The sequence below is a fragment of the Myotis lucifugus genome, unplaced genomic scaffold, assembly GCF_000147115.1.
Source record: "Myotis lucifugus unplaced genomic scaffold, Myoluc2.0 scaffold_31, whole genome shotgun sequence".
In the NCBI taxonomy this organism is placed as follows: Eukaryota; Metazoa; Chordata; class Mammalia; order Chiroptera; family Vespertilionidae; genus Myotis; species Myotis lucifugus.
Window position 1 is genome coordinate 4,600,429 of NW_005871079.1, and position 12,397 is coordinate 4,612,825.

The window sequence follows — 12,397 nt, forward strand, 5'->3', positions numbered from 1 at the left end:
AGTGGTAGTAGTTAAACATCTAAGAAACCTGAAATGTTGTCAAGTTTCCATTCTCCTCATTGAATTTGTTTTATTAATCCAGATCAGATTCATGTTAATCCTAGGTTCATAGAGTACTATCATCTGTGGTCAATTCAGCCCTTCCTTTGTTTTAGTTCTATTATGCATCCATTTGTTAACTTATTTTTCCATGATACGAGTAAGACTTGCAAATTAGTTTTCTGTTGGCCTCAGTTTTCTTCCCTATTAAGGAAGTTAGATTTCTATGATGTCTAAGGTCTCTCTCAGCTCTGATGCTCTGTGAAAGATTAAGATCTGAAATGGCTTTAGATTAGTGCCTGGCATATAACTATTATTATCAGTATTAAATCTGATAAATTTTCTCTGCCGATTCTGAACTTGATATACTAGAAAACTGATCAGACTCCCCATAAAGTTGGTGACTCTTGTATTCGGCAGTAAAATTTCTAGGGAACATTAACTCCCATTGGTCAGCTCCAAACTCCATTAACAATTTATCATTGGTTCACAGAATCTCAGGTTAGAAGAGATCCTAAAGTTCCATTTCCAGCAAAAGATGTAGCAGAGAAAGAAAGGAGGCAAACTCTTCCCAGAATAACTCCCATTTACAGAGTTTCAAGATGAGTCCTAGGGAGTTCTTCACTTCTACCAAACTGCCCGGATTGCTATTCATTACATTTCACTGGAAGTTTCTTTTAGCGCTATGAGGGACCTTGGCAGAGAGGCCAAACACGAGTGGGGCCTCATTCTCAAGTAATATGTTGCTAAGTATAAGGCAGAGTAGAACTTAAAACTGCCTGGTTTCCTGCCATGTGGCAAGTTACAGAGGGAGGGTCCAGGGTCAAAGCCTGCAGCGCTCCTTTTTGCTCACAGAAAGGGAGCATTTGTGCAAGATTTGGATCCGCTCCTATTCCAATGTCAGTGATGATTTTGCCCTTACCGTTACTGCTCTGTCAGTTCCTTGTCCCCGAGGCTACTGAGACCTTGATAACAGGGCAGATGTCATAAAATATATATTTTTTTTGCTGCAGCTTTTGATCCTTACCTGGTGATGTCACTCTGGACAATTGATTCTAATCACGGAAGTGAATGAGTTCATCAAGGTAGGAGGCAGGATGTGCCTAAAGCAGGCACAGGATGTGCCTGTGCATCGATGGGGGATGGGCTTCTTTGGTATTGTCTAGGTTTAAGAATCATACTCTTTGAGAATGCGCACATAATTGAAGTGGAAGAGAACTATAGAAGCCACGGACAATAAGATGAATAAATCTATTGATTTGACAGATGAATGGGGTTCCAACTCTTTTTTTAAAAAAATTTTTTTAAACAGAGCTAGGTTTTTTCCTTCTAAATACATATGCATCCAAATGGAAGAATATCCCCTTTGAGTAAGCTAAGTGCTGGCCCAGGGATTGGTTTACAAAGCAGAAAAGTGGTTTGCCCATTCATTTCCTACCTCACTTTCCAATTCTCTCTCATGTTCAGCGCAGTGAATGCTGTGTGTGTGTGCCAAGCAGGGCACGCTCACAGAAGGCAAGAGTATTAGTGGAAAGAAAAAAAGAAAGACACCATGGAGAAAAAATATCAGTGAGCAATTTCGCCACTCTTAGGAAACAACCTCCAGGCCTCAGGAGCCCTAATGCAGCGATTCCTCTTCATCTCATTCAGAAGTTAAAGCCCAGAGGCAGCATGGCTTTCAGAGAGAAGCATTTTGTGCTGCCTCTGCAGTCCTAAACAATAATGGCCCCGGAATCCCAGAGAAACCTACAGGCTATCTTTCACATTTGATCACGAAGTACCTGGCAGTGGTGGCGGGCTCTTCCTCCCATCTGACAGCAAATGCCCGCAATTCTGAAGGAAAGAAAGAGGAACTGATGTATCCTGAGATTTGGATCCTGACTGAGCTCTTCATCCTATCCCATCTGAAACCCACCAGCCTCTAGGGGGAATAATCCAATGTCCCCATGGATAGATGCAGGCTGTCTGGGTGGCAATTAACTGTGACCTAATAGATGGTAAAAATTTCTGGATTCCAGGTTAGGGCAGGAGGAAGAGATCTGTCCAAAGGGACTGGCCAGTAGTGAGACTGGGCCCAAACTCAAAAGTCCAAGCATAGTGCTTATGCTTTCCTACCTACAAACAACAACAACAATACACCACTTTAAAAATATATATGTTTTTATTGATTTCAGAGAGAGGAAGGGAGAGGGAGAGAGAGATAGAAACATCAATGATGAGAGAGAATCATTGATTGGATGCCTCCTGCACACCTCCTACTGGGGATCGAGCCTGCAAGCAGGGCATGTGCCCTGACCAGGAATCAATAGGAGGATCTTCTGGTGCATGGGATGATGCTCAACCAACTGAGCCACATGTGCCGGGACACTTTTTAAATCCTCACTGGAAGAAGGTATGTTGAGAGAGAGAGAGAGAAAGAGAGAGAGAGAGAAAGAAACATCAATAAGTTGCCTCCCCTAGGTGCCCCAACTTAAAATGGAACCTACAACCTTTTGGTTACACAGGGACGATGCTCCAACCAACTGAGCCACCCAAGCAGCGAATAACTACATTTACTCTAGTTATTCAGAGAATCTGAATTTTACTAATCCTTTGTGCTTCCTCTCCTTCCCTCTCCTTTCTCCAGTATCCAGAAAAATTTCTGGTACCTTTTAGGTGCTCAAAAGAGATGTGTTGAATCAGTCAAATAAGTGAGTAAAATATGTGCCCTTCTGCAAATGATATAGTTCTTCTGATCTTCCACTTAATCAGTAATTGGGGGATAATGTTATTTGGTGGGTTGTTCGTTTTCAAGATTAAATAATATAGCATGCCTCATCCGATGTGTAAATGTCATACAATAATTTTATGAGTTATGAATTCAACTTATGCATTTTATGACCTTTGAATTTATGAAAATTGAGTTTGCAGATATGATTCAGGTGAGGGAAAGGGGGGCGGGGAGAGTAAAGCCCTAGGCAGATAAAAGGATCATTGCCCAAAGCCATAGGTGTGAGGGTTAATTAATCTCAAATACATTTAACCAATGCTTCGGAAAAGATAGGGGAATTGGAAAAGGAAAGGGGAAAAGGAGGCTGGAGGAGTTGGGGAAATAGTGAATACTTTTAAGGTCAATTGAAGTATTACATAAAGGGCATGTTTTCTTTTCACAAGAAGTAATCCTGTGCCAAAGAAGGTGGGGAGGTTGATCAGCAGAAGGGGGTTAATCTGAACTCCCTCCTGCCGTCACAGTGCTCGATACAGTAATGAAGGCAGTGTAGTCACATATTTCACCTGAACTTCCTCCTTTTTATACTGAAGTTTCAGGGCTGTGCTTGGAAAAGTTGGAAAACTTTTCCCCTGGTGAGGAAAAAGAAAAAAAGCCCGCATCAGACTAAATGGAAGGAATGAATGAAGTTATTCCATTGGCCCTACATCTCCATCCACTTCATACCAAATATTCATAGAAACATCTTTCCTCAATTCCGTAACTGTAATTTTACTCTGTGGCGTTGCCTAGAATCTGATGCACAGATTTCGAAAGTCAGCAGGCAGCCGACTTGGCTTTGGAGGCACCCTGGTTGGCTTTTGCACGAGTGGATGGGCGTACGTGCTGTGTGGTAGCTTCTCCCGGGAGCAGAATGTGTAAAATAAACAGTTGCTGAAAAGCATGGAGAATTAACGAAGTGAAAATCTAGGGTTATTTGTTGGCAATTGACACGCAAGTGACCTCCTTAAATACTTAGTTGTTGAAGGTTCGGAGTGAGGATGAATGAATTGTCGGGGCGCTTGACTCGAACCAGCTTGTAAATCTCCTTAGTCTTTGGGGGAGTGGCAATAAATTAATACAAATTTAGGAGGGAGGAGAGAAAAGGGGCTAAAACCAAGATATCTACACCAGAGCACTCCTCCCAGCCATTTGGAAAGTCTCGCTTTTACTGCGCCGACCCTGGAGGTTACAGCCGAGAAAACCCGGCGGCGCTAGGACCTGGTTGGCGCCTGGCTGGGGCCGCTGTCGGGCGGGCGGGCGGAGGAGGGAGAGGAGGGGGGAGATGTGGGGAAAGGAGGGGTGTTAAGGGGGGCGGGGGGAGTCATTTATGCAGAGCAGGCGCTGCTGCCATTGCCGCTCACTCTCCCCGCGCGCTGTTTGGAGCCGGAGGGAGCGCAGGGAGCTAGCGAGCGAGCGCTCGGAGCCCGGGCCAGCAGAGGGGGCACCCGGCCGCTGCCTGCACCGCCGCCTCCACCGCGCTTGGGGGCCCCGCGAGGAGCGAGGGCGAGTCGAAGAGTCCGGGAGCCGAGCCCGGCGAGACCCAACTGCGGGAGGGCGCCCGTCCGGCTCTACCGCCTCCAGCGCGCGAGCGGGAGAGCCCCCCGGCGATCGCCCCGCGGGCGGGAGAGCTGGGAGCGCAGGTCCCCGCAGCCCCAGGGATGGTCTAGCCGCCGGCGCGAGGCTCGCTACTCTGCTCCCTGCTGGGGCTCGCCGCCCGCCGCCGATCTCCCGGGGCTGCGAGCCGGGGCGGCCCAGGCCGGAGAAGTTAGTTGTGCGCGCGCCGCGGAGTGCGCGGAGCGAGCGAGCGAGCGAGCGAGGAAGGCTGCGGAGCTCGGGGGCCATGGGCTGGGGGGGCCGCTGCTGCTGCCCGGGACGGCGGGACCTGCTGTGCGTGCTGGCGCTGCTCGCCGGCTGCCTGCTCCCCGTGTGCCGGACGCGCGTCTACACCAACCACTGGGCAGTCAAAATCGCCGGCGGCTTCCCGGAGGCCAACCGCATTGCCAGCAAGTACGGCTTCATCAACGTAGGACAGGTAACGACCGGCCGGCCCGGCCCTCGGCCCCGAAGCGGCCCGGGGAAGGGGGGATTCCCCGTCAGCAGCACGCTTCTCGTCCCCTCCTCTCCGTCCCCCTTCCCCCTCTTCCAGATGTGCTCTTGCAGCTGTTCTAACTCTTGAACGATGCGCTCTCTCTCTCCCGCCCTCGTTCTCTTACACACTTATATACACGCACTCCCCAAAGTTGCTGGGGTTTTGCGTTTTGTTTACTAGTTTCTTGCAAGCCACGAGGGGCGGGCAGGGTCTCGGGAAAGATCATGAATGTGCATACAGCCCCCGTGGTGGTCTCTGACCCGACCGGACCGGTGAACCTGCAAAGTCGGGGAGCACTAGTAGCCCCAGCTCTTTTTTGGGGAGGGGGGAGTTGGGGGTAAGCACGCCCCTGGTGCCGGCTCCTTGCGGTTTCCTCGAGCCGGAGTTAGAGGGAGGCGGGGGAGATGAAGCCTTTCCTACTCGGACCTGAATTTAGCCCAGAAAGAAGTTTCCTCTGTTTGAGCCGAAGAGATGCTGGGCGCTGGAGGCGCAGGAGGCGCAGGGACTGGAGCTGGAAGAAAGGACGGAGATGGAGGGAGGGAAAGCGGGCCGGGCCCGGGGTGAGCGCAGATTTGGGGGCAGCCCTCCCGGCTTCTTGGCCTCTTGCGCGGGATCTACTTGTGGGCTCCCGCAGAGGGAGTCGGAAGGGGAGGTGGGAAACAACCTCCAAGACCGGATTCTGCTCTGGAAAAACGGCGAGCCTTCCCGGAGAGGGATGTGCGGAGCCGGGAGGTGGCGCGGGGCGAGAGTTGGGCGGGCAGCGGGGCGCGGGGTTTTTTAGGGGGTACCTCTCAAGGGCTTTCCGCGGAGCTGCCCAGCTGGGGGGACAATGAATTGAACGGTGGATGGGGATGATTGTTAGCGCCACAGATTTGGAGGTACCTGCGGGCGAAATGGTCTTGGCTTCCTCTATCTCTTTCTTGCAAGAAATGGGATGGAGAGGGCGGCGTAAGCGGGTCCCAGAAAGTGTCTCGCCCCACTCCCAGTCGCTTCCCCGGGGCTGGCCGGAGGAAGAGGAGGCCCTGGCCAGACCCTGGGGACACTCTGCTGAGATTGGGAGGCGAGAGTGGCGGGGGCGCCCTCTTAGGAGACGGCGTCTGGGACTGCTTGGGGATGCACGCGCCCTGCAAGCCCTGCCAGGGTGAAGCGAGAACGGGCCAGCTGCTGCCGCCAAAGCAGCAGAGCACAGGCCATTTCTGATGCCACTGAGCTCCACGTCCAGGAATGTGAGCCCTGGAGCCCTGGGACTATGCAGGCAGAGCTGCTGTCCTGCCTCTAGAAAGAGCTAGGGAGCGCCTGGGAGTTCGGAACAGTGGGAGCTCAGGTCTGACACTTGCTGGTCCCCAAGGAGGACTCGTTCTAGAGAAGCCAGTCTTGTGGAGGACTGAGACCAGGGCTCGGGGCACAGTCGGTATCCACCCCCTCCCCACCCCCACCCAGATACACACCTGGAAGGAAGTCAGGGAAGCCAGCCTGAGTTTGTTGCCTGAGTGCCTGTCATCTTCAGGAGAATTCCATTCAAATGGCTTGTTAGTTAGGACTCTGCTGGCTTCTTTTGTCATTGGTAGAAAGCACTGAGTCTGCTCAAGTCTTTTTATATGAGTTTAAAGTTGGGTGCTGCATGGGACTGGGGGTGTAGCTGGAAGGCTAACACTGAAAGTAGCTATGCTAATCTTTCTGGGTTCAGCAAACATTGAGCATCTTCCATATGCCAGGCATATTCGGAAGAATAAGTTCTTGAACATACACTGCTTTCATAATCTAAACCAAACGACCATTATTTCTGTGTGGATTTTACTTCACATGGAGCAAAGAGGAAACCAACACTGGAGGAGTAGACACGTACAGGGTCACCCAGCTATGATTCAGACCTAGGTCTCTCTGATCCAGGCCTGTTCCTGCTTGAATCCTGCCTTTTAGAGACTCCCGCCATCCCATGGAAGGAAGGAGGAAGAAAGCAAAAGCCCTGTCTCCCTGAATTCTGATTTAGTGGCTCGGTGGACTGGACACAAACATCTAGTCTTCATTCAAACACACCTGGACTTCTTGAGTCTAAGAAGCTTCATGACTTGCAAGGACCAAAAGACCTGTATCCAAAGGAACTCTATGTTAGATCCTGCAGAACCTGGCAGAGAGAGGAGCTTTCGTCCCCGAACCCGCTTTTGTATAAGCAAATATTGCAGTGTCCTGCAACCTCGCCTGGCTTTTCATTTAAAAAGTAATACTAAGAAAGTTTACATACACATCATGCCAAACACTATTTATGGTGGTTTTATAAGGCCAATGAGGAAATTTAGAGCTTACAGAGGTTACTGAAGACCCCTTGAACTGAAGCCATAAGCAGTGTAAAAAGATCAGCTATTCTTACAGTGTAAAGCATTTCCTTTGTAGATCAAAGGGGAGTAGCCCTATGCTAAATCTTTGGGGTGGTAAATTGAGTTCACACCTGCAATATCATTGCACTGTAAGGGCCAAATGTATTTCTTATCCATTCTTTAACTGCTCTGACCTTTTAACACTTCAGACCTCGTTTTGTTATTCTTTCTTTCCATCAACAAACCAGCTGTGATTCAGTTGAGGGCAGTAACTAATTTGCAAAGGTCCCTGAAATACTCTTCTGTTTTTCCCCATTTGGGCTTGGGGTTCCTCCTCATGTGTCACAAATTGAACTGAGACCTGTTATTGTTCCTGAAGTCCTGGTAGTATTTTTGAGATCTTCAATATAATATTTTAGGTGAGTAAGGCAGTGAGTTTTCACCACAGTATAGGTGCAGTCTTGACTATCAGCATGTCAGTGTAATGTTTTGTGTAGCATCTTAGCATTTAAATGCCACCAGAGATAAAGTTTCTGGCCTGGAGATTTCTACAGAAAAGAATAGGCGTGTCCCTTGTGTTCATGAGAGATAGGATGTGCCGAGTAACTCAAGAGCAAGCAGGCAAACAAACTGGCAAACAGAACATACTTGACTTCCTGGAAGGAACAATAATGAGGGTGTTTCTCCCCCTCCCCCTCCCTTTGATGATAGAGATACATTATGTTTTTGGTAGGTTTTCACATAACATTTATGTTTTGTGAATGGTCATGCCTTGAAATTCTGAAGTGATACCATAATTAGTATTAGTAGTTGTCATGTCAGCATACATTGTATTTTGCTTGGTTTTAGTGTCAGCTGTAGGATGCCCTGCCTCTTCCCCTGTAAGCCCTGACTCCTAGCCCTCTGAGTATCTGGTATGACCAGCACCTGCTGGGCCAGCTGAGGGTCGGTGTGCCTGCCTGTTGGTCTGCATGGGGATGGAAAAGAGGGCTTAGTCCTGCCTCACTAATTGTGTGCTCTGACCCTTTCAGCTAACAATGTAGCGATTAGAGAATAGAAATGACATAAAGGAATAAGACCTGACATAATGTTAGTTATGAACCTTTGGACTAAATCTACAAACCAGGAGGAATTAATTTCGGGTTATTTGAACCCAGGGAGAAGGTCCCCCATGAAGGTTGTTTGCAATGTGCAGTAGCTGCATTTATCCTTCTGCAAATTGCCTCTACCCCTGGATTTCAAGCTGAGATTGCCAGTAGCAGAAACCCCTTCCCAAGCCATGTAACTTACCTTGAGCAAGGTTCCAGAAGGATAAAGCCAGATTCAAGCAATCCTGGGGAAATTTTTCACCTGGAGTTCCCACTGAAAGCATAGACTTGGAAACACCAATGATGCCACCTGCAAGGTCTTTGAGAGCAGGCAAGTCATTGAACTTAATGGAGCCCCTCCCTGTTCCTTCATCTGTAAAATGACAAATCTCTGGATAATAGACTGAGTTGACTATGCATTGCCCAGCACATGGTTAGGCTTGCAATGCAAGTTTTGTTGAATCTGAATGGGCAATAAGTGAGATTCAAACCTTATTGAGATAGAAAGAAAGGAAGACATTTTTTTTAATGGGAGATGCAAAAAATGTGAAGATCGGAAGATTACATTTTGGGTGGCTGAGTAAAAAGCTAAGTCAGAGCTTTGTAGATAGGGAGAATGATTTTCCATATCAACTAACAACTTAAACTAGTTTTCTGTTGGATTCTAAATCATTCCGGCTGGTTTCCCATGGCAGTGCCCTCCTCTCAGGTGGATCCTTGTTGTAGTCTGTTAAATATTAAAGGATAAACTTGCTGGAGATGGAAGAAAGGGAAGAAAAATACTGGAAGTTGATTATTATATAAAGCATCTTCCTTGGTACATTATGTTAGACTAGACTTGAATTTGTGTTTTGTTGAATCCCGAACGTAGTTTGTATGAGGAAAGTTAGAAGCAGCATTTCCAAATCAGTAGGAAGATCCTTGCTCAGAGATGTCCTGAAGGCTTCCCACTCTGCTGATTAATTTTGACCTGTGAGTTTGTGGGATGATTGAAAGGTTGATAAACAGTGGAGAGTGAGTTCTGGGTGCATAAGGATGGCATTGGAAATAAGGGACAGGGCTCGTCTGATGGGTTCTATGGGAATGGACTGTGCTCCCCTGGTTAAATCCTTAGGCATTTTGTAAGCAGAAAAGTAAGTTGATGTGGGAGTCCTAGGTTGATCCCTGTGTGATACATCTGGCTTTGCACAGGGCAGATCTTCATGCCTAAGAACCTCGGCCCTGACCTTCGCTGGCCTCTCTCACATGCATAGTTCTCATGAGTAGGGGAACCTTTCATGAGAAAAAGCAGTGCAGAGTGCTTGGGCTGATGATGGCAGGTCTGTTGCATTAACCTCATAGACTAGGAATGGCTTGTATGTGGCCATTGGGATTTTCGGGGTCTATTTGAAATGAAAAACGGCATTTTTGTGAGCCCCAAGGCAGCTGAATTTGCCTTGTTGCTATCTTTCATGAGCTTGTATCCAGAGGTCCTAACCTTAAAGGTCAGCCAGAGAAGCAGGGTAGTGTGCTGGGAAAAGGTCCAGGGATGTCTGACTCTTTGGTTAAGGGAGGGAGTCCTGACCCAGACACCTCCCCTGGGCAGGGAGGGGTATTTGTGTTGTCGGTTCAAGTTATGTGAAGTAGTGTCTGGGTTTACCCAAGGCTGAAGTATCTCCAGGCATCGCTCTGCTTTGGGACTTGATTACTTGGCTAATTCAGGTTGGATTCATTGACAAAGAAGCTAACTTTGGCTTTCTGGATGATAAAAACGAATGCTTGTAGACATTCATGCATGCTAGAGGATATATATGCATATATGGGTGTATCTGTCTATAGATGTAAATCTGCTCATTTTTATTTTTATCAAAGTTAAATTTGCATATACTTTAGAGTGAAATTACTCATGCAACATTCTCACTAGTTTCAATAGAATTCTTCTCTATATCTAAGGGTACTAAGAAGGAACAATCAATGCCAATAAACTCTGCAGTTTGGGTTAATCTTAGGAGGTAAATGAGGCCAGAAAGGAAACAAGACAAACCTCACTACAGATCAAATTATATAAGGCCGTACATGCATGCCTAGGCTAGGGAGTTTCAACATTATTATGTAGGATAAAGAGTTATATTAAAGGTCCCCGAAAAAGAGGCAGCAACTTATTGATTCATCGAACATGGGAGTCCATCATGTACCCTATATAAGATATTCTCTGCTCTCAAGGAGTTGAGACATTTTTACCCATAACTATTGTTCAGCAAGAAAAATGGAGTTATAGGCAGTATAGCATGGTTCAGCCATGCCTGGGGTTGTCCATTGTTAGCAATGTGTATAATGAGCAAGAGGCTATTGTGTTGGTAAAGATTATTGGTGATGAGCAAGAAGCTGTGGCAATGGAGGTGAAATAGATTTGGAAGCTTTTGTAGAGATGGATTCACTATGGCTTGGTCACTGAGTGGAAGTGGAACTTGGAAGGGAAGGTGAAGATAACTGCAAAGTTTACAGCCATGGGACCAGGAGAACGGGGGACTCATTTGTAGAATTAGAACAGTCTGTGGGAGCATAGGTTCTGCCTTAATGGAGTTGGTAGATAGAATGGCATGCACATAGAGATGTCCATTAGGCAGATTAGAATTTAGGGTGGGAAAGAGGTGAAGACTGGCACTCATCCTCAATATCAGTGAAGCTGCGGAGGTGCATAGGATTGGGAAGAGATGAAGCAGGGAGAGAGGAGGGCTGAGGGTAGAACCTAAGTGTTTCCACTTAGGGGAAGATCAGAGTCAGAAAGCCACAGGAAGAATGGGTACCCCTTTATAGGGTGTACCATAGTGCGAACTGCCATAGAATCCAGAGAGATGGGAACTGAAACCCAGCTGAGAGATTTGGTGATGAGGCGGTTACCAGTGCTCTGTGGGCCAACGCTGGATTGAATAATAAGTGGGAGTTGGGGTCAAAGGGCAGTAGAGGGAGTGAGTACAAAAGTTCTCATTGCACGTCTGCCACCCACCTATGTTCTCTCCCTTAATCTCCTTCTCATCAATGTATTGAGGGTAGTTTGGATCACAGGTCTAGAACCAGTCTTAATACTGCTACTTCCTAGTCAGGGACCCTGGGCAAGTGCCTGAAGATCTCTGTGCCTCAGTTTCTTCATGCGTTAAAAAGATCAAATAGTATTCCCCTGATGGAATTGTTGTGAGGATTGGTTCAAAGTAGTTAAATAGTACCTGGCACCTACTATACACTCAATAAATGTCAGTTATTATATCTTGGTGTGTGTTTTTTTAAAAATATATTTTATTGATTTTTTACAGAGAAGAAGGGAGAGGGATAGAGAGTTAGAAACATCGATGAGAGAGATCGATCAGCTGCCTCCTGCACGCCCCCTACTGGGGATGTGCCCGCAACCAAGGTACATGCCCTTGATCGGAATCGAACCCGTGACCCTTCAGTCCGCAGGCCAACGCTCTATCCATTGAGCCAAACCGGTTCGGCTGGTGTGTTTTTTTTTAACCAAGTTATAATCAGTTTTTACATACTGTTTTCATCCTGCTGTTTTCACTTAACATTTTATTGTGAGCCTTTTTCCAATGTTACTAAATAATTTTAGACAAATTTTAACAGCTGCATAATTGAAAGCACCATACTATGTTATAATTTGGTGTGACCATACATCGTATTGTGCCAGAGATAGTCCTGATTTATGCCTGTGGAAATCAGTTCACCTCCGTTGAGTATTTTTTACATCCCTGTTCACTTTCAAATATGTCTGAATTTGGAAGAGAAATGATATGTATGGTCACTCTAATTACATGTATATTTGTGTGTGTGTGTGTGTGTGTGTGTGTGTGTAACTGCACATCTATCCTTCCATGACTTGGTGAGCTCCTCTTCCTGTTGTATCCCCAGCATCTAGCACAGTGGGTGGCATAGAACAAGCACAGTGGGCACTTGGATAGGAAGCCTAAAGGGTTATGTAGGGAGGAATGGATTTGGAAAGGAGAGGAACACTGGTGTCTTGAGACTGAAGAGGAATGAATTAGAGATGCAGGGGAGTCCAAGTTAGGGAGGAAGGGAAGGGAGCGTGTATGTAGAATGACCTGGATCTCAGTCACTTCAGAGGTGAAGGCCACCTGCAGAG

General features: G+C 47.1%; 1 protein-coding gene across 5 annotated transcripts in view; it reads left to right on the forward strand.

The window, feature by feature from the left end:
- Positions 1-4,117: 4,117 nt before the first annotated feature.
- The window catches only part of PCSK5 (proprotein convertase subtilisin/kexin type 5), a 278,331-nt gene continuing 270,051 nt past the window's right edge, over positions 4,118-12,397 (forward strand). For 2 of the 5 annotated variants that reach the window (XM_023752385.1, XM_023752386.1), the window contains exon 1: positions 4,144-4,820. In XM_023752385.1, the coding sequence (XP_023608153.1) occupies positions 4,629-4,820 (192 nt within the window). In that variant the 5' untranslated portion in view covers positions 4,144-4,628. Of the gene's footprint in view, positions 4,821-12,397 lie in introns of all 5 variants that reach the window. The other 3 variants (XM_006086818.3, XM_023752388.1, XM_023752387.1) reach the window with 3 other exon arrangements.